The sequence below is a fragment of the Equus przewalskii genome, chromosome 8 (genome assembly GCF_037783145.1).
Source record: "Equus przewalskii isolate Varuska chromosome 8, EquPr2, whole genome shotgun sequence".
Lineage (NCBI taxonomy): Eukaryota > Metazoa > Chordata > Mammalia > Perissodactyla > Equidae > Equus > Equus przewalskii.
Genome location: NC_091838.1, coordinates 54183459 through 54204175, shown reverse-complemented (window position 1 = coordinate 54204175; position 20717 = coordinate 54183459). Strand labels below are relative to the sequence as shown.

The window sequence follows — 20717 nt, the reverse complement described above, 5'->3', positions numbered from 1 at the left end:
CTAGTTACCTAAGTCTCTGATTTCTCTAATTAATCCTAGAAGTTGGAAAATAACCTCTTGAGACAGGGACTTTTTGTCCTTCAACCTTTGAAGAGTCCATTTCTTCTGTCTCTGTTTTCTGGTGCCTTTTTTCTTTTAGCCCCGCATGCCACAAAGAAAAGACTAGTGGCTGCTTTCTTTAGTTGTTTTCTAGGAAATTAAATTTTCCTTTTTTGGGGTAGAGGAGGAGTTTGGTGTTACTAATTTAGGTAATTCCTACTTTAGAAAAGTACTTAGACAACTTCCTATTTTAAAACTACCATCCTTCCTTAAAAGAAATAAATATTTTTAGTTTATTTCCAAGTTTGATTTGAAAAAAATTTATTTTTCCCTTGCTCCCATTTGTAAATGAATTCTTAAACTTACAGATTAGCTGTGGTTAGCTTGCAAGTGCATTGAAGGTAATCAGTGATGCTAAACTTGTAGTGGCTTATCAGAAAATTCCATCAGTTTTACTTTGAATATTATGAAGGATTTAGGAGAACAAAAGTTGATTACTTTGGAAATGTAAACAGCTTAAACCAGGATTGTAAAATCAGAAGCCTGATATGATTACAGGTACATGAAAAGGGTTGGTTATTCATATCATTTGTTAATGCTGGGAGTGAATTTTGAGAATGAAGATTTAGTGTCATGTTAGAGTTCTAGCACAGTAAATTTATTGTTGCTGGTCAGTGAGTGAATGTGCCATTTTGCTAAGACATGGAAACTTAAGGTAACTGCTGGAAATCCAGATATTGAAACTCTTCTAACATATCCACCCTTGAAAGCAGGTTGGTATGAAGAGCCAACTGTAGTGACATGGACTTGAGCCAGAGCAGTACGCATGAACCTTTTGGGGATTAAAAAACTTGCTATATTGCTACAAAAAGCTTTTATCCGAACATATAACATATTCTAGTTTTAATAGTATCATTATGTTTATATAGTATAGTTTTATAATTAGTCTGAAAATTTCTACAAATGATATACACTTAAAGGTTTGTGGAGTTTTTGTGTTTACTTTTTTAAAATATGAAGATCCAATTAGTTCCCTATCTTAAAAAAACTTCCTGGTTAGTTTTCAGCTTTTGCATTGCCTCACAAATCTTGTGCTGGAACTGAAAAGGCATTTGGTTAAGTGATTGAATACCATGATCTGCACATAAAATTAAGAGCAGTCAAAATATAGTGATGCGGTAGTCTTGCAAATTATGTGCAATTTATTTTTATATTTTTGTCCCATCTTGTGCCACAAAACATTTGAGGTAGGTGGGAGTTGGTTACTTCCTGTTGGCATATTGATAGAAGCTAACCAAGCTAAGTTTAAAAGAACAGATTATTTCACTTCTCTTTTTCTTTTGATTTAGATAGACTCTACTATAAAATCTCTGTATTTGTTTGAAATCTTATTAGTAGCAAAGATAAAAATCCTGTCTTGGATTTAAGATGAATAATGTCAATGTTTTACTTACTAGTTATTTAATTTTATTTTTTTGCAATAACTCTTTTTCACTTCTAAATTTCTTTTCTGGTAGTTGGTTATTCCTTTAAATCTATGTTTGGGGAAACATAAGCTATGAAAGAACCATTGTAACTATGATCTGAGATTAGAATTTGACTCTCCAAGTGACCTATTGTAGGTCAGTGTTGTATAAATTAAAGCTGTGTGACCCTAGAATCTACTTTTATTTTAAAAAGACTTGGTGGCTTTTAGAATACATCAAGGAGTGTTTAGATGCACCTTATTTGGTTATGAAACTTGTTTGATTTGTGCTCTAAGAAATGCATTAATTTGAAATGAAATGGTGGAGCAAATTTGGTAGGAATTTTTTAACATTTTATTTTGAAGTTATTAACATGTATTTTAATTATTTTGTTAAAATCTGCCCTCATTGTGGCATTTGTTCTGGCTTCAAACTATAACCCCTCCCCTCATCTGGCAGCTATTTGAAGTAAAAGTGATTTTAAGATGCTAGGATTGTTGGTGATCATATTTTTTTGGTGTGAGGCTTATTTTTCCACTCAGAATTTAAAGTTTATCTACTGTAAGTACATGCCATTTGATTTAAAGATGCTTCTCCTTGACTCGAAAAAGCTTGAGTAATGATGACTTTTGGTAGCTTTACGATCTTGATCAAAGTTTTGGATCTGATGTACTTTGTTTGATGATGTCAGTGTAAAAGATGTCTATTTCATGTTGATTCTCAGGTACATAGTTCATCACTTTTTGACGTCTGAAATTGGAATGTATCTTGAATTGGTTGTGGTTTTGGGAACATAAATGTATTTTAAAATTGATGGCATCTTAGATTCGTTGAAGTATTAATACTCAGGTTTCTTTGTAAGGATCAAACATTTTATCCTTTATAATTTGAACTGTAATTTTATGGATTTTTATAAATAAGTTTTTTAATTTCAATGAGTTTTGATAAATGCATATACCATACAACTACCACCAAATCAAGACACAGAAAGACCCCTTGTTCCCCTTTTCAGTTATATGTTACCCCTGGTTCCTCCATTGATCTGCTTTATATTCCTGTAGATCAGTTTTGTCTGTTCTAGAATTTTGTATAAATGGAATGATATATGTGCCTGGCTTATTTTGACCAGCAAGTTTTTGGGATTCATTTGTGTTACTGTGTGTATGAGAAGTTTGATTCTTTTTATTGCTGAGTAGTATTCTATTCTATGAATATATACTAAAGTCTGTTTATTCATCTATTGATGAACATTTGGATTACTTCCAGTTTTTGTCTATTACAAATAAAGTTGTCATAAATTTCGTGTGTAAGTTTTTTTTTTTGCCGACTTGATGGCATGGAACAACAATATTTTAAAAATAGGGAGAACCAGTGGTTTCATGGATATGTTTAAAAGTTTAATTTACAAATTAAGTCTCTGCTCTTTGCCTGTTCTTAGAGTTTGCTAAATATTATTCAGTACATTTGAGTTAATTACTGCCATGAAAAGAAGAATCTCAGTATAGGCAGAGTCTGAATTAGGAATGGTTGTAGTCCCCGTTGTTTAGATACCTATAGCCCTCTGATATCATCATTTCTCATTATTTTGATATCATCATTATCATTATCATTTTGATGTTGATTCACATTTCCTGAGTTCTTAGTGTGTATCAGATGATGATGTAGTCTTTTTATATGTATTATGTCATTTAAATCATACAGCTGAAGTGGGTTCTATTACTATCCCCATTTTGTAGATAAGGAAGCTACAGCACAAATGGTTCAGCTATTTGTAGTAAGTGGTAGAGCCAGAATTATTGGTGGTTGTATTTCCAATCCTGCCCATACAATTCTATCTTACTCATAATATATACTAATAATACTTTACAGTTATACTGCTATGTTAGTGCTTCAGTGAAAAATTAAACTCAGAATTTCAGCTTGGGGTGCAGCAATGTATTCTCCCTCCAGTACCCTCACTTCTGTTGCTTGAATGCATCTGATCAGTTTGGAGTCATTCTGTTTACTTCCATTACCTTGTTTTGAGAATCCTCCTTTACTCATTTTTGTTATTAGTCTAGTTTAGTGTTTTAGGTGTTTTAGATTTGTGACCCTCTTCTACCAGTGGCTAGAAGAGGTAGAGTGGCCCTTAGTTCTCCTTTTTTGGTAGGTTAAGAGGGTGGCAGAAAATTTAGAGCTTTCATGATTAGAAGTGTAATTTTGGGCAAATTACATTCTCCATGCATCAGTTCCCCCTCTTTAAAATGGAGATAAAAAAATTATTTACCTTATGGGGTTTTTATTAGGATTATATGAGAAAATGAACTTTTATTACTCAGTACATACTCCTTTGATAATTATTAATTGTTATTAACCAGTAGACCTGCTTTTTTCCTTTTCTCTCTATAACCCCTTCCATTTGTGTCATAATTTGGAAAATTCTTTTGTTCTGGCAATAATTTCTGTAAATCATAGATGAGATCCATAAGTCTTGATTTCCCACATCTTCACTGCAGTGATTTTAGCAACAAATTGCCTCTGAATCTAACTTAATTTTCAAAGTTTTAGGTGCCTAAAATTTGATTAGTTGTGTATAAATTATCTGAAATGGATTACCCTAAAACACTTGTGCTATTTCCTAGTTTTCTTTTCGGATCTAGAGTGAATATCAAAGATCTGAATATTTTTAATAAATTAAGTTGAATGAAAGCTATTTGAATCGGTTTAACCAGTATGAGCCAATAAGGACTTAGATAACTGGAGTTTTGGGAGGAGAGCTTCAGGTCTTTCAGTAGTTTAGATGGATATGGAGAGTATAAAATACTATCTTTTTTTCATCTGGAGTATTCAGAATATAATTGATTACTATGGCTTAAACAGGTTCCAGCAACGGATAGAAATGCTTTGAGTTCACTCTGGGGAAAACTGGCCTCTGAAATCTTAATGCAGAATTGGGATGCTGCCATGGAAGACCTTACACGGTTAAAAGAGACCATAGATAATAATGTGAGTTCCACTTTTTCAAGATGATTCTCTGAAATTTCTGTGTATCCCTCATGCTTTCTGTTAAGGAAAACACTGTGCACTTTTTAGAAAGAGAAGGAAGAAAAAAAAAGCTAAACTAAAATGTTCATGTTAGATTTTGTAGACCTGATATAAAAGTCATAGAGGGTTAGTGGGTTGACTGGTTTTACTGAATCTCTTTGAAGGAACCTGTCAACTTCTTTAGGCTGTTAGAGAAGAGAACTCAGTTTTTGTTTCTGTGAACAGCTACTGTGCCTTTTTTACCTGTACCAGTGAAAAATGACACAGTTCTATTAGTGCAACGTATTATTGAAAGACCTGGGCAGAAGATGACAGTTTTCATTTATATTTAATGTTCAATAAAACCACTTATTGTGGAGTGTTTAGTTCAGCCCTTGCTTTTAAAATATTTTCTGAAATGAGTATAATTTACAGCTTCTGTAAAAATGGCTTAGTGGACGTTATTGAATCTGTCTCTGAGAACAGGGAAATTTTAGTCAAAGGTCGTGCAGAGAGTAGAGGGTATAGGAGATTGGACCTCGAACATAAAGACTCTAGCCTGTGCCTTAGAAGGTTCTTGTTTTTAACAAAAATTCTTTTCATTAAAAGAATTTTTTAAAAATTTCTGAATTTAAAAAATAATTTTAACAAAAATTATTCTCTTGCCTCTGTTTTGTATATTAATATTTCCTGTGTATACATTTTTTAATCCTTCAGTCTGTGAGTTCTCCGCTCCAGTCTCTTCAGCAGCGAACATGGCTCATTCACTGGTCTCTATTTGTTTTCTTCAACCACCCCAAAGGGCGTGATAACATTATTGATCTCTTCCTTTACCAGCCACAGTAAGTTATTTCACTGTATAATTTTGGCTTTAATTATATGAAATTATATAGATTTTCTTAAACTTAAAAATGTGCTTCTCTCTAACATTTCAGTTTGTTGTAACACATTTTTTTCCCCTCTACGTGTGGTATATTTGCTTGTTAATTGAAAAAGCTTATATGTAATTCTTAAGTAAATTATTTGATAAAAGTGTACTCTTAAGCCCTTCATAGCGCTATTTAAGCATGGTCCCTGGTCCACTAGCGTAGGTATCATGTAGACTCTCAGGCCTTATCCTAGAGTAAGTAAATCAGACTGCATTTTAACAGGATCCCAGGTAATTCTTGTATACATTAAAGCTTTAGAATTAAGGCTCTAGGCCGTATTATTTGGAAAGAATATATACATCCCAGGAGAATTCCTTTTATGTCATCATTGCTTGATCATCCAGCTTTTGGTGATAAGAAATTTACTGCTTTACGAACTAGATAGTTCTATTGTTAGTTAGAAATCATTTTTAAAAATGTATTCCTCCAATTGAGATCAATGCTTCTGACTCTTCACATTATTTTTTATTTGTTTGTTTAGAACAACAGGAAACAAGACTGCTTTATGAAAACACTTCAGATTTTTGTAGATAATTTTTCCTGCTCTCTCCTTCCTTCAGGTTAAATATCTCTGGTTTTATCAAGTAATGTAGTTTTTCAGATTCTTTAGTATTTTAGTTTCTGTCCTTAATCACCAGTTTAACTGTAGCGGCCTTCAAATATGGATCTTTAAAATTGAAATTTTATTCTAGGATTGTTATCTAAGCCTTGTAGATTACAGTGGTAATATTAGCTCCTATGACCAGTACATATGCTTATATTACTGCCTAAGATTGCAATAACATAGTTGAGCAGTTGCTTCATGTTATTGTTTGTATTGACTGTATTGTTGGCTAAATTTCACATAAACACTTTGAGCCATGTTTTTGTTATTTGTTAACTCAAATGAAGATACAATTCTGTTACATTTCACTTGATTTCTGCTTATTCTTGTCTGTCAAATTAACATTTTTTCTAAAATGTGTATTTTAATTTATAAAAGTATAGCTTATGAATAGATGGTGTAATGCCCTTCTAATATAAAACATCAGTGAAGATTGAACAACCTGTTTTTAAATTGTTTTGTAATTTTCAGTCTTGGAAATAAGATAATACTCTATAGCGATATTTTTGCATGAATTGCTGAGATAAAACTATCTGGATTGAGTCAGGTTAATAAACATGTTCTTTAAATGCTCATTTTAGTAAGATTTTTAAGACTCTAAAATATTTGACCTCTACAGTTAAGTTGTTAACATAACCAACAGGACTTTGAATGTAAGAGAAATTAAGTTATTGGTAATACAGATGGAAGATTTTTAGCCAACCAAGAAGTGCCAGTAATTTTTTTCATGTAGAAATGGGGAGTCATTTTTAAATGGTGTATATCATGTTCTCTGCATTAAATGCTGAATGTTTCCCTGACTCTGGTATATAAAAGCACTTTTAACAGAAATATGCCTCGTTTATTTTTTGTATTAACGTCGCAGCTTAAGTTCAGTATTAATGTGTTTAGTCAGTATTTGCATAACATGCTGGTTCAGTTCATTAAAACTGAACTTGGGCAGAGGAATTTTTGTGTCAGGAAATTATGTTTTTCTTTCCTTGAAAATAGAAAAACCGAAAACTTCATGGCATTGAGTGAGATAGAAGACAATGTATGATCTTTGCCTGCATTCCAGCCTTATATTTAAATGTAAATAATGAGAGAGAAAATTTCATAATTTACATAGCATTATAGTTATTCTTTTTTTTATTGGAGATATTTTATGGCATTGGAGTATGCCTTCCAGAGTCACATTATTCACTAATGTGTACATAACAGCCTCATTCTGTCTGAGCTGTTTTTCCTCCTTAAAGAAATTCTGTTTCTGGGAAATTAACTATTAAAATTGTGTATGTACAGTTTTTAAAATTATATATACACTTTACTATTTGCTGGATGCTATGATGGGTTGTTTGTAATCTGGAAAGTTATATAAATCATAGTCCATATGTTGAATTAAGTAAAAAATGTTACAAAAAAGCCACTGTCCGCTAAAATAAGATCCTACAAAGGTGGTATTACTCTTTTCTGCCTTTGGCATAATAAGCTTACAGCTTTATTTGGCGGTATATTAGAGCTGGGATTGTGAAGAGCAAAGCTGAACCAACCTCAGAAAGGACTGATAAAATGAGAAGTGTCAGTGCTAAGAGGACTAAGTACATGAAAACATTGGGCCAGATTGTTCTGACCCTGTAGGTTTGATACATAGGAAACCATATAATAAACAGAAGGTTTCCTTATGAGTACTTTAAATCAGAATAGGAAATTAATTCATGACTGGAATGTTTAATGGCTCCATCAGGTTAAGCTGGCCTAACATAGCCGTTTTCATAATTGGAGTATTCTTGCTGCTAGGACCAGATTATGAACATTTTTTGGCACTTATGTCGCCCTAAACATTTGGATGGGCATTTCCAAGATTTGCTTTTTACTTTTCATGATTCCATTTCAGATCAGTACCTCTCACTGTCCATCTGTCTTGCTTTTTGCCCCATAGTGATTTAAATATGTTAATATCTTTTATCAGGTTCTTCTCAAGTCTTCCTGATCTGGTAGCTTTCTTTCACTAAACTGATTCATCTCTTTCTGCTCTGGTGCATTGTTTATTTAATCCTCTGAGGACAATCTTATTTCCCTTTCTACTCTTGATTCTTGAGAAGTACCTTTTTCGTGTACACTTTGTGCAACCATTATATTTTAGAAGAGGCTTTTTTATTTGTGGTACTGACAGTTACAATCTCATGCAGACCTATCAATATTGGGTGAATCTGGAGTATCCAGAAAAATGATTGGAAAATCATTGCAAGAAATTTGAGAATGTCAGTGAGTGAGTAAAATAGCTACATATCTGTCTTTAATGTTAAAATATCCATGCATCTTATAAAGAAAGATGTTTTGTGAGAATTTCAAGCTCAAGAATTAAGGATATATTTCTCAATAATTATGGAGGATTAATCAAACATGCATTCAAATGAAAAGAGATTAAAAATAACAATAACGTCATATTTTGCCTCCGTCTTGGATAATAAGAGTCGATTAAGAGTTGATTGATATCCCCAAAATCAGATGAGAGAATGAGCCAACCCTGAATGAGCAGATTTGACCCAAACATTGAAGCCTATAATAGCTGACTCTAATCTTGACACTTAGTGGATGGGTTCAGCATAAGGACAGCTCTTCCTGAACTCAGCCATGAGAATCACTAGCAGTTGGCTTTCCATGCTACTGCTTGCTAGTAGACCCACGCTCCTGTGATTTTGTAGTTATGTATGTATCCAGAGAAGAACATTAGATTCAACTGACTTTTTCAATGTTTTCACATAAGGAAGGGAAACATGCAAACAAGAACAATAAAAATATTCAAACCCACTGTGAAAATTCTGTAATACAAATAAGAGGGAAACAGTTTGGATTAGTTTCTGACAACCTTATGGCTGATATGAAATTAAAACAGAATATATTTAATTCATAGTTGAACTGTTTATTACAGATATTAGAAATAGAGGAGTAGTTCAGTTGAAATACAGAAAGTTTTGTTAAGATAAAAAATGAAACTTATAGGGAAAACAGTGCAACAAAGTAGGCTTTTATATTTTAAAGTAAGATAAAGGTACATGGTCATAGAAATATAATTAACAATTAAATTAAGACTTATTAAATTATCAAGCTATATTCTACTAATAGGTTTAAGGCCTTCATTTGTATTTCCATGGTTCATATACATAAAAGACAATACCTTATACCATTTAAAAATCTCCCAGTTAATTTAAAAGAATAGAAATTTTATAGATTGTAGTTTTTGGACAGAATACATTAAAAGTAGAAATTATTAAAAGTCATAAATAACAAAGAAGAGATTAAATGTTAATAATGATGAAATATCTGCCAAAGCATCACTCAAAAATTAATTCATAGCTTCAAGTACTTATTCAACTTTTAAAACCTTGCTTTAAAAGAAAAACACAACAAAGGAAATGAAAATAAAATCAGCCGTGTATTAGAAATCATTGAAATTACTAATCTTAAAGTTGATAATTTAATTTCAAAATGGAAAAAGAATTAGAAATGCAAATGGCTTTATATGATGAGTGATATAATAGAAATTAAAAATCGTAAGGAAGTACTGTATATGCTCACATGATATTCCCAAAACCTGAAATGCCCCAGGTGACACAAATAAAACCTTGTTACTTATTAGATCAGCTAACTGAGGAAGGTATTGTGAGATATTTTTGTTTTATTTTGTTTTGTTTTTTAATGATTCCACTAAAAGGAGTCTGAGTTTTGATGGATTTATTGGTTATTTTGGAGCTTTTTAAAAAGTATGTGTACATGGGGAGATATTCTTCATTCTAACTTTGTGAGGCAAATAGGACCCTAATGGAACTTCGAATAAGAGCCTCTCACCCCCTGCAAGATCCAAATTAGATATACACACTGAGGAGCCATTGGAAGTTCAGAAGAAAAATATTGACATCAGAATTATCTTTGGGAATATTATTGTTACGAGTGAATGGTTCTTAAACTTTCTGTTCTTAGAACCCTTTTCCACTATTGAGAATTGTGGAGTGAAGTTTTGTTTTTGTTGGCAAAATCCATTGATATTTTCTGTATTAGAAATTCAAACTGGAAAATTAAAAATTTATTAATTGGCAAATAGTAGATTGATTATAGTTGACATCTATTTTTATGAAAAATAATTTTTAAAAACAAAAATTTAGGGAGAATAGTGACAATAGTGACATTGGAGGATAGGCTTACTTCATTTTCTAGAAAATGTCTGCCAAACACCCAAGTCTGAAAGCCTTGATTTGTGTCATTCTTTATATATGGCGTTCTGTGAGAAAAGCAGCTAATTCAGCTTGCAAATCAATCATGTAAGTGCTCTTTTTTAGGCAAACATGACACTGAAGTGTACAGCAGAAGAGCTTTGTACACTCTTCCTAGTTAGTCATATAGAATACTAAAAAGATTAGTCCACAAGGGCTGAAATTTAAAAAAATTAATTTCTACTACCTAATCAGGGACCTGGTTGAAACCAGCATTTTTCTTTTTTCAAACTGCAAGAGTGTGGTGGTGACAAATAACAGTGACTGATAGTATAGTATGGTGCCACTACCTTTATTCATGTGCTAAGGTAACAGAAGATTTCATTTGTTTGTTTGTTTAAAATTCAGTGATTTTTAGTAACTTTACCAAGGGGTGCAACCATCACCACAGATCAGTTTTTGAGTATTTTCATCTGCCCAATAAGAACTTCACGCCTTTGGAACCATTTTTTAACAGAAACAGCCTGTTAGCAAAATGTGGATAAGAAAGCTGCTCAGTGGTATTACAACTTTCAGTTTTCACCAAAATACTGTGCTCTCTGCCTTTACTGCTATAGGGTCAGGTTACCATCATAATTTTCTTCCTAATTAGTAATGTCTTCATGGCTTATTTTGATTTTTGCTTAATTCTAACTTTTTCATATGAGAATACACCCAGTTGGTTTGACAGATGATTGTTTCAGCCATTTTCCTGGATTTCGTATTCTTTAAGTAGAATAGCAACTAGTAAGTAGTGTGTAATTTGTATTTGTATGTCTGCAATCAGTATGTTTTTCCATTGTCTCTGATACTGGAAATTAATGGAGAAAGTATATTCTTCCTGTTTTTAATTTCTAATAGCACAGTAATACAATATAATGTTCATTGAGTGTATGTTAAATTGATAGTTTATATAGATTGTGGTTTCAGGCTTTTTTTAAAATATAAAGGTACATTGGAGATAATTTATACTTTTGTCCTTGAAGTGAAAGTTTAGATGCCAGTGCAGGTTAAACTTTCTTAATGTCATAATATGTTACCATTTCTGCAATAATTTATTCTGAATCTAAATTGGAGATGATTTACACATTTAAAAAATGTTGAACTTTTAAATGTAGCATAATATAGAAGATAAAGTATCAAGTGTAAGATAGAGCAGTGTCCATAGGCTATTCGAGATGAAGCTTTGCCACCAAATGTAGATGCTATTAGGGAAAAGAAAGCATTTGTAATACAATGCCCTAGTTACTCTCCAGTTGTAAAAAGAAAGAATCAAAGTTCAGTTAGCAAGAGAGTTTAATGTGTTTTCTAAATAAAAATAACAAATTTCCTAAGAAATTTTTAAGTTTTACTAATAACAGTCAACTAGATGGTGTCCAGAATTTGTCCTGATTGACCTTTCTGCCTTTATTTTTCCTGTATTTCCTAATTGTTCCTGATAAGAAAACTTTCTTTCATGCAAGTATTTTACCTGCCGTAGCTGAAGATGACCGCTAAGATCCCCATCTAAAATTCCATCCTCTGAAGTTCTACTAAGTCTCTTGCCTTCTTTTTTATTTCTTAGCCTGTCTTTCTGGAAATGCCCTTGTCTTCTTTTTTTGTACCTATCCAAAGCCTGCCTATTTTTTAAGCTCCAGCTTAGGTTTACTTCCTTCATGAAGTCCTGTATACCGTGTCTACCTTATATTTGGTATTTGACTAATGCCTTTAAAATAAATAAAAAACATATGATTGCATTATCTCCCCAACTAGATTCTAAGTGTATTTGAGGGCAAAATTTCTATTCTTTCTATATTTTATATGTGGTGTGCTACCATAGCATGGCTTGAGGAGTGATGTGTAGGTCTGCACCTGGGATTCAAACCCATGAATCCTGGGCTGCTGAAGCAGAGCATGCGAACGTAACCACTATGCCTTCCAGCCTGCCCCATATTCTTTGTATTTTTTTAGCATCCTGTACATAATAGGTTCTTAGGTATTTTTTATTTGGGGGGCATATCTTGTCTTATCCTTTGATTACTGAATGTTCTGATTTGCAATTAGAAAACACTGGAAAAAACTTCCGTAAAATTGTGCAATTGGAGCAGGGTTGTGCTTGAGGAACAAATAAACTAAAGCATCTTTACTTACCTGTTAGGGAGTTACATTTCAGAACACAATAGATACTGAGGCTCTTATTTAAAATAAAAAATAATTAATAAATAGATTTCCAAAATAGAGAAGATAAAGCTGCTGTTCTTAAGTAGTTTATACTCTAAACAAATAACACAAGAGGTAGCTTAAGAGCACATTTAACTAAGTACAGATGTATTGTGAATGTTAAACACGCTGTAGGTGTAACAAATGAGACCTGGAGAAGTTAGAAGAGTCTAGTGGAGATGAAAATCGATCTGACCCTTAAGTTTTAATTGACAAAGAAGAAAGGAGATGATAAGAAAGAGAGATAGGGGGCTGGCCTTGTGGTGCGGCAGTTAAGTGCACACGTTCCGATTCGGCGGCCCAGGGTTCACCGGTTCAGAGCACGGGTGCAGACATGGCACTGCTTGGCAAACCATGCTGTGGTAGGTGTCCCACATGTAAAGTAGAGGAAGATGGGCACGGATGTTTGCTCAGGGCCAGTTTTCCTCAGCAAAAAGAGGAGGATTGGCAGCAGATGTTAGTTCAGGGCTAATCTTCCTCAAAAAGAAAAAAAGAGCTGGCCTGGTGGCGCAGCAGTTAAGTTCGCACGTTCTGCGTCTCGATGGCCTGGGGTTCACCAGTTCGGATCCCTGGTGCAGACATGGCACCGCTTGGCAAAAGCCATGCTGTGGTAGGCGTCCCACATATAAAGTAGAGGAAGATGGGCATGGATGTTAGCTCAGGGCCAGTCTTCCTGAGCAAAAAGAGGAGGAGTGGCAGTAGTTAGCTCAGGGCTAATCTTCCTCAAAAAAAAAAGAAAGAAAACAAACGAGCTTAACAGTTATGTGTAGGCTGTTAACCACATCTGTAGTTTTGCTTGTTTTTGAACTAAATATATAATTACTGATCTTCAAGAATGTGAAGTAAGATAACTTAACAAGAATCACCCTTAATCTCCACTCCCCTCCTTTATATATAGATCTATATAGATACATACGTACATAAGAAGGATTGCATCTGCCCTAGAAGGTAGGGAGTCCCTGCTGTGCTTAGAAGTTAGGAGTTATGATAATGCTGTATATCAGGGGTCGGCAAACTATAGACCATGGGTTAAATCTGGCCCATGCTTCTTTCCTTGAGATCTGCAATATAGACTGGCTTTTACATTTTAAACTGAAAAAAAAAAGAATGTATTGTGATGTGAAAATTATATGAAATTACAGTTTCAGTGTCTGTGAATTTTTATTGGAACACAGCCACACTCATTGGTCTGTATATTATCTTTGGCTGCTTTTGAACTGTAATGGCAGAGTTGAATTGTTGTGACTGACAGAGACCATGCATTGTTTCACTCTAGTTGCCTCACACTGCTACTTAGTGCACTGTGAATCCCAGTGATGCTGCACTTATACCTGGACAGTGTTTCAGTGCTGTGTGTATCACCATACCACAACATTTACTTCTTTTATTACCAGTGCATACTCATCATTTCAAAGCAAGAAGAGAAAAGTGGACTTCAGATTTGCTTTTAAGGCACAATGGAATGAGGGGATTATTTTGTATCGAATTAGAAAGCAAAGCTTTGAACTGGGGCTATAGGTATACTAGAAGAATGCGTGTACATCCACATTACCAGGCTGTAAGCACTCATTACAATATTCTCAACTGACAGCAAGGCAACTGTCAGAAAAATTAGGAAATGTGAAACAAGGTGTCTCATTACAGCAGAATTTCCTTACAAAAATTAATGAAAATGAGGCTTCAACCAAAGTAAGTTTCTGAGTGGCTCTTTTGTTAGCCAAATAAGGAAAAACATTTAGCAATAGTGATTAAAGGTCTGTTGAATTGCAGAGCCAAAGAAATATGTTCAGAAAAAATCAACTTGTTTAAAACTGTTAGCCTTTTGGTGAGAACAGTCACTCAGAGTTGAAGATACTGGGAGCAACATCAGCATAGTCAGTTAATAAACAGGGCGCATGATTTTTAATGTTTTTCCTTGGCTCTTGATGGGTCCATAGATGTTACCCATATGGCTTAGTTGTTATTGATTTGAGGAATCAGTGCTGGACTTGAAATGACTGAAGAATATGCCTCCATCTGTTTGGAACAACTACAGGTGAAAATATTTTCAAAATTGAGAAAACACTAATTTATTACAACCTGAAGTGGAATCTAGTAAGATGTGCTAAAACTTTTGCTGGTAAATATGTGTGAAGGAGAAAAAGGCTTAGTTGGAGAAATTTACAAAGCTTGTGAAACTATGAGGTGTTACTCATTGCATTATTCATCCCCAGGTACTTTGTGGGAAATACTTGGCTCTGTGGGATGTTTTTGAACTGTTGAGCACTGTCAACAGCGAACTGCATTTGCTCTTTTGGACTTAACTGTTGTCAGTACCTGAATTTTTGTCAGAAATAGAATATCTCATTCCCTGCTACACAGTAGTTGGATGGCCTATCAGTTGCAAAGTTTTATTGTGACTTTTTTGAACTTGGGGCGAGATTGAAATTTTTCTTAATGAGAAAAATTGCCCTCAACTGCTATTATTAAGCCCTGAGTGGCTCTGGAAATTAACTTTTGGTATTATAAAACAAAACAGTACTTACAAGCAATACTTAAACTGCAGTAATCATTTTAATGACAACTAACATAATATGAATCACAAGTGATGTTTGCTGTTTTATACATTTTTTGTTCTTTCACATGTTAAAATAAGAAATGAGACCTTCATTTCCAAACAAATTTGCAGCAGATAAACTTTTTGAGCTCAAATTGCTATTCCAGAAAGTTTATACCTCATTGTAAGTACAAAGGAGATTTCCCTATTTCAAAATTTATTCAGATGCGCAGTTGAATTTGAAGTGATTCATCTGCAATGTAATGATATGCTAAAAGGCGCTATCAAAAGAAGAATTTAGCAGAATTCTATAAATGCCTTCCAAGTGATAAATGTGCTAAATTAAAGTTATATGCTTGTCAATTGATATCAGTATTTGGTAATACCTATGTGCATGAGAAAACATTTTCAAAAATTAAACATGTAAAATCTCATTATAGATCAGCATTAACAAACATTTGCAATAAATTTTAATGATAGGGATCTCTAACTTTGAGCCCAGTTAGGCAAAATTATCACTAATAAAGGAATTCTTTAAACCTCTATTAACAAAAAATTGTACTAAACTACTCTATTTTGAGTTTTGTCAATAAAATATTTTGGAATTTTTTTTCCTTTTTATATAAGTACCTGCATAATATTCTCAGTTTTGCATCTTGGTTGGCAAAACCTAAAGTAATTGTTATCTGGCCCTTTACAAAAATTTTCCTAATCCCTGGTGTATATGCACAGAAGGAGAAAGATGATTTCTCAGGGAAATCATCCTCCAGTTAAAACAATAAAGGTATATGTGGCGCAGTGATAGAAAGTTAGATAAGTAAAAATAAATTTTAACATCATATACAATAAACTTACAGTTTTTATCTTATATGGATAAATTTATGAATGAGTTCCATGAATGCCTACTAAAATTACCTACTTCAAAACCGATGGTAAGAAAAATGATCACACTCATCTGTGCTTGTACGTGAGATCTTTGGCAAGAGAGTATTGAGGCAAACAATTGTTCTGAACAAATACTGCAATTTAAAAATTTCTGCCTGAAGCTCAGGCTTCATTTTTAAGATGATGAAACTTTTAGCTGATTAGTGTAATTATCTTTTCCTAGAAATTGTTTTATTCTGGACTGAGTGTTGATCTTTTTTTTTATACCTTGCTTTGCTTAGAGGGGATTTAAGAGGGGCTAAGTGGGACTAGATATTATTATTAGGTTATTATCAGATTCTAGGTCCCTTAAAGTGTTCAAACAACATTTTATGGGGAATCTACAATATGATAAAATAGAAAGATTTATTAGTATCACAGTCTGGGAGAACTTGATGTTAGAGCTGGACCTTGAAGGATGGCTAGAATTTAGACTTTCAGATGGATGTCTTTCGGAGAATAATCTATGTGGAGTGAGCTTTAAGAAGTAGGGAAAGCAGGAAGTAGTCAATGGTGGTATGGTGGAAGAAGGAGCTGCATGGCTACTTTGGGGTTTTCATATTCAGTTGAGAGAAGTGGACGTTTTTGACAAATCTTTCCAAGATTGGCGTAGTGACTGGTACTCAGAGGTGCTCATTGGATAAAAATTAGGGAGCTCTTTAAGGAAATTGAGAAGAAATACATGTTAAGCACTGAGTGACAGGGTGGCCAGCTGCTGATCATCAGAGTAGCAGAATTTGCTAAATATTAGCCAAGGACCTGTTAACATTTATTTGACATCTAGTCCTTTTCTAATTCCCAGTGCTACCAATTTTTTCCCTTTTTTTGATTGAATTCATAATAGTTTACGTCATTGTGAATTTCACTTGTACATTATTTCTTGTCCATCACCATATAAGTGCTCCCCTTCACCCCCTGTGCCCACCCCCGGCCGCCTTCCCCTGGTAACCATTGAACTGTTCTCTTTGTCCGTGTATTTGTTTATCCTCCACATATGAGTGAAATCACATGGTGTTTGTGTTTCTCAGTCAGGCTTATTTCGTTTAACTTAATACCCTCCAGTCCCATCCATGTTGTTGCAAATGGTATGATTTTGTATTTTTATGTCTGAGTAGTATTCCAGTGCGTGTGTGTGTGTGTGTGTATATCTATATACCACCCCACATCTTCTTTATCCAGTCATTGGTCCATGGGCACTTGGGTTGCTTCCATGCCTTGGCTATTGTGAATGGTGCTGCAGTGAACATAGGGGTATATTAGTCGCTTTGGATTATTGATTTCAAGATGTTTGGATAGATACCCAGTAGTGGAACAGCTGGGTCATATGGTGATTCTATTTTTAGTGTTTTGAGGAATCTCCATTCTGTTTTCCATTGTGGCTGCACCAGTTTGCATTCCCACCAGCAGTGTATGAGGGCTACCTTTTCTCCACACCCTCTCCAACATTTGTTATTTTTAGTCTTAGTGATTGTAGCCATTTTAACAGGTATAGGTGGTATCTTAGTGTAGTTTTGATTTCCATTTCCCTGATGATTAGTTATGTTGAACATCTTTTCATGTGCTTATTTAGCCATCTGTATATCTTTGGAAAAATGTCTACTCATATCCTCTTTCCATTTTTTGATTGTGCAGTTTGTTTTTTTGGTTGTTCAGTTGTGTGAGTTCTTTATATTATGGAGATTAACCCCTTGTCAGATATATGTTTTGCAAATATTTTGTTCGAGTTGGTGGGTTGTCTTTTTGTTTTGATCCTGTTTCCTTTCCCTTGCAGAAGCTCTTTAGTCTCATGAAGTCCCACTTGTTTATTTTTTCTTTTATTTCCCTTGTCTGAGAAGACATGGTATTCAAAAAGATCCTTTTAAGTTTGATGTCAAAGAGTGTACTACCTTCCAGCAGTTTTATGATTTCAGGTCTTATCCTCAGGTCTTTGATCCATTTTGAGTTTATTTTTGTGTAGGACGTGAGATAATGGTCTACTTTCATTCTTTTGCAAGTGGTTGTCCAGATTTTCCCACACCATTTATTGAAGAGACTGTCTTTTCTCCACTGTATGTTCTTGGCACCTTTGTTGAAAATTAGCTGTCTGTAGATGTGTGGATTTATTTCTGGGCTTTCTGTTCTGTTCCGTTGATCTGTGTGCCTGTTTTTGTACCAGTACCATGCTGTTTTGATTACTATGACGTGTACATTTTGAAGTCAGGGATTATGATGCCTCCAGCTTTTTTTTTTTTCCTCAGGATTGCTTTAGCTATTTGGGGTCTTTGGTTGCCTCCAATGAATTTTAGGATTCTTTGTTCTGTTTCCTTGAAGAATGTCATTGGGATTCTGATTGGGATTGCATTGAATCTGTAGATTGCTTTGGGTAGTATGGACATTTTAACTGTTTATTCTTCCAATCCATGTGCATGGAATCTCTTTCCATTTCTTTATGTCATCATCTATTTCTTTCAGTAACGTCTTAGAGTTTTAATTGTATAAGTCTATCACCTCCTTGGTTAAATTTATTCCTAGATATTTTATTCTTTTTGTTGTGATTGTAAATAGGATTGTATTCTTGAGTTCTCTTTCTGTAGGTTCATTATTAGAGTATAGAAATGCAACTGATTTTTATAAGTTGATTTTGTACCCTGCTACTTTACTGTAGTTGTTGATTATTTCTAATAGTTTTCCAATGGATTCTTTAAGGTTTTCTATGTGAAAGATCATGTTGTCTGCAAACAGCGAGAGTTTCAGCTCTTCATTTCCTATTTGGATTACTTTTATTCTTTTCTCTTGCCTAATTGCTCTGACCAAAACCTCCAGTACTGTGTTGAATAAGAGTTGTGATAGTGGGCACCCTTGTCTTGTTCCAGTGCTACCAATTTAACTGAAGCCCAGTAATATTGTAATAATGTTTCCTTCTCTCTATAGTTTCCAGTCTTTCATCCCTGAATTCAATTTGTGTGAATGCCTGATTTTCTAATTATGGTGAGCGATTTGCCCATAGAAGGTTTTCACACATTTGCCATAATAGGTGAATGACTAAAAGTCATAGCTTAGCAGTCTTTTGGAACAGACTGACAGCATGTATAAGGACCTTCCAAAATCCTTTTACTCAGCAAGGATAATAGGATTATTTACCTCTTAAGTGTGTCTCTCGTCTCACTCCAAATTGGGGAATACCAGCTGGTGTTCCTGTGATTTAGACTACTGTTTCTTTTTTTCCTTTGAGGAGATGGCCCTTATAATATTCATTCTTAAGAGTTTGCAATCTTACTGAAAGTGTGCAATCTAATGGGCTGTTTTAAGTGTTTTCTTTAAATCATGTGATTATAGATCTAGAAAAACTAGGTAAGTTAATAATATTAAATAACTTTTATATTTTTACTTTAGGTATCTTAACGCAATTCAGACAATGTGTCCACATATTCTCCGCTATTTGACTACAGCAGTCATAACAAACAAAGATGTTCGAAAACGCCGGCAGGTACTCAAAGATCTGGTCAAAGTCATTCAACAGGTAAAAACGAAAATTTTTATTGATTTTTAAAACATGCCTAAACTTTAGGTCTAACATTTTTTTCTAAAGTAGGACTCTTAGCTCTTAAGGTAAAAGTGTTTTAAAAATAGCAAAGTATACATGAAGAAAGAAGAACTCAAGAGCCACAGATTGGGCATTGTACTATCTTTTAAATCGAAGATATCCTTAATGTTATATGTGGTATGAATGAACACTGCTTTCTGCTAGGTGGATATTTAATATCCATTGCATATTTGTGTTGCTCTTACTGCAAAATAGTGAAGGAGATCTGGAGCTTGAAACTGTTTGTTGGGAGGTCACTATCTACCTAATTCCTGAGTAGTAACCTTTACATAGAATAATATTAATAGCCCCTGAGTTACGTAAAAGCTGCAGTCCTACTGGCTGATTTTTAGTGAGTTTCTCAGTAATATCTATGGTTTAGAAAAATAACAGATATTTATTTGCTCTAAGAATACTGTAAATTAAATACAAAAAGACAATTTCCTTCAGTAGAGTATGAATACCCTTATACTTGGGGAGGTTCATCACTGTTTATTGACTAATGGAGACTTCTGGCATTAGAGGAATTTGAGTTTTTGGAATGGTTCTAGGGTAAGAATTTAGAGAACTTGGTCTGGAAGGCATTATAAGCTTAAGGTGTGGCCTGGAATCAGGATACAAGTAATTACTTTGAGAAGATGATATGAGGTAATTTGTTAGAAATTAATGGTAAGGGAGGAGAAAATAGGAAGACTGGGATATTCTTGGGGCAGTCTACTAAAGAATGTTGAATCAGATCCAACTTGACCTTTGACTTAATTTTACAGGAGTCTTACACATATAAAGACCCAATTACAGAGTTTGTTGAATGCTTATACGTTAACTTTGACTTTGATGGGGCTCAGAAAAAGCTGAGGGAATGTGAATCAGTAAGTATGAATTTTTACTTATAAATTAATAATATTTAAAATTTTTGCATATTGTGAGAGTTAACTTTTCAGTGTTTTATTAAAATAATTATATCAGAAATGTTTATTAATCTTAAAATAGCAGATTATTTAGAAATGTGCTGGGGTGAAGACATTTTTAATATTATTGCCATGTGTATATCCCTTTTGTTAGGACAGTTTGTTGAAACATTGGGACATTATAAATTCACATATACACCCATAATTGCATGTCTTATCCTGAATGAGTAAGTATTGTGAAATATTTCATATAAATGGACAAGGTTGTATGGAATTGCACTTCATAACTGTGATTCTCAATTTCAATTCTCAAGTGGG

At 33.8% G+C, this 20717-nt stretch overlaps 1 protein-coding gene across 1 annotated transcript in view; it reads left to right on the top strand.

Annotated features, from left to right (window-relative positions):
• The window catches only part of EIF3E (eukaryotic translation initiation factor 3 subunit E), a 49005-nt gene that overhangs the window by 11471 nt on the left and 16817 nt on the right, over positions 1 to 20717 (top strand). The window contains exons 6-9 of the mRNA XM_008508196.2: positions 4365 to 4490; positions 5226 to 5350; positions 19302 to 19428; positions 20259 to 20360. Coding sequence (XP_008506418.1) covers positions 4365 to 4490; positions 5226 to 5350; positions 19302 to 19428; positions 20259 to 20360 — 480 coding nt within the window. The remainder of the gene's footprint in view (positions 1 to 4364; positions 4491 to 5225; positions 5351 to 19301; positions 19429 to 20258; positions 20361 to 20717) is intronic.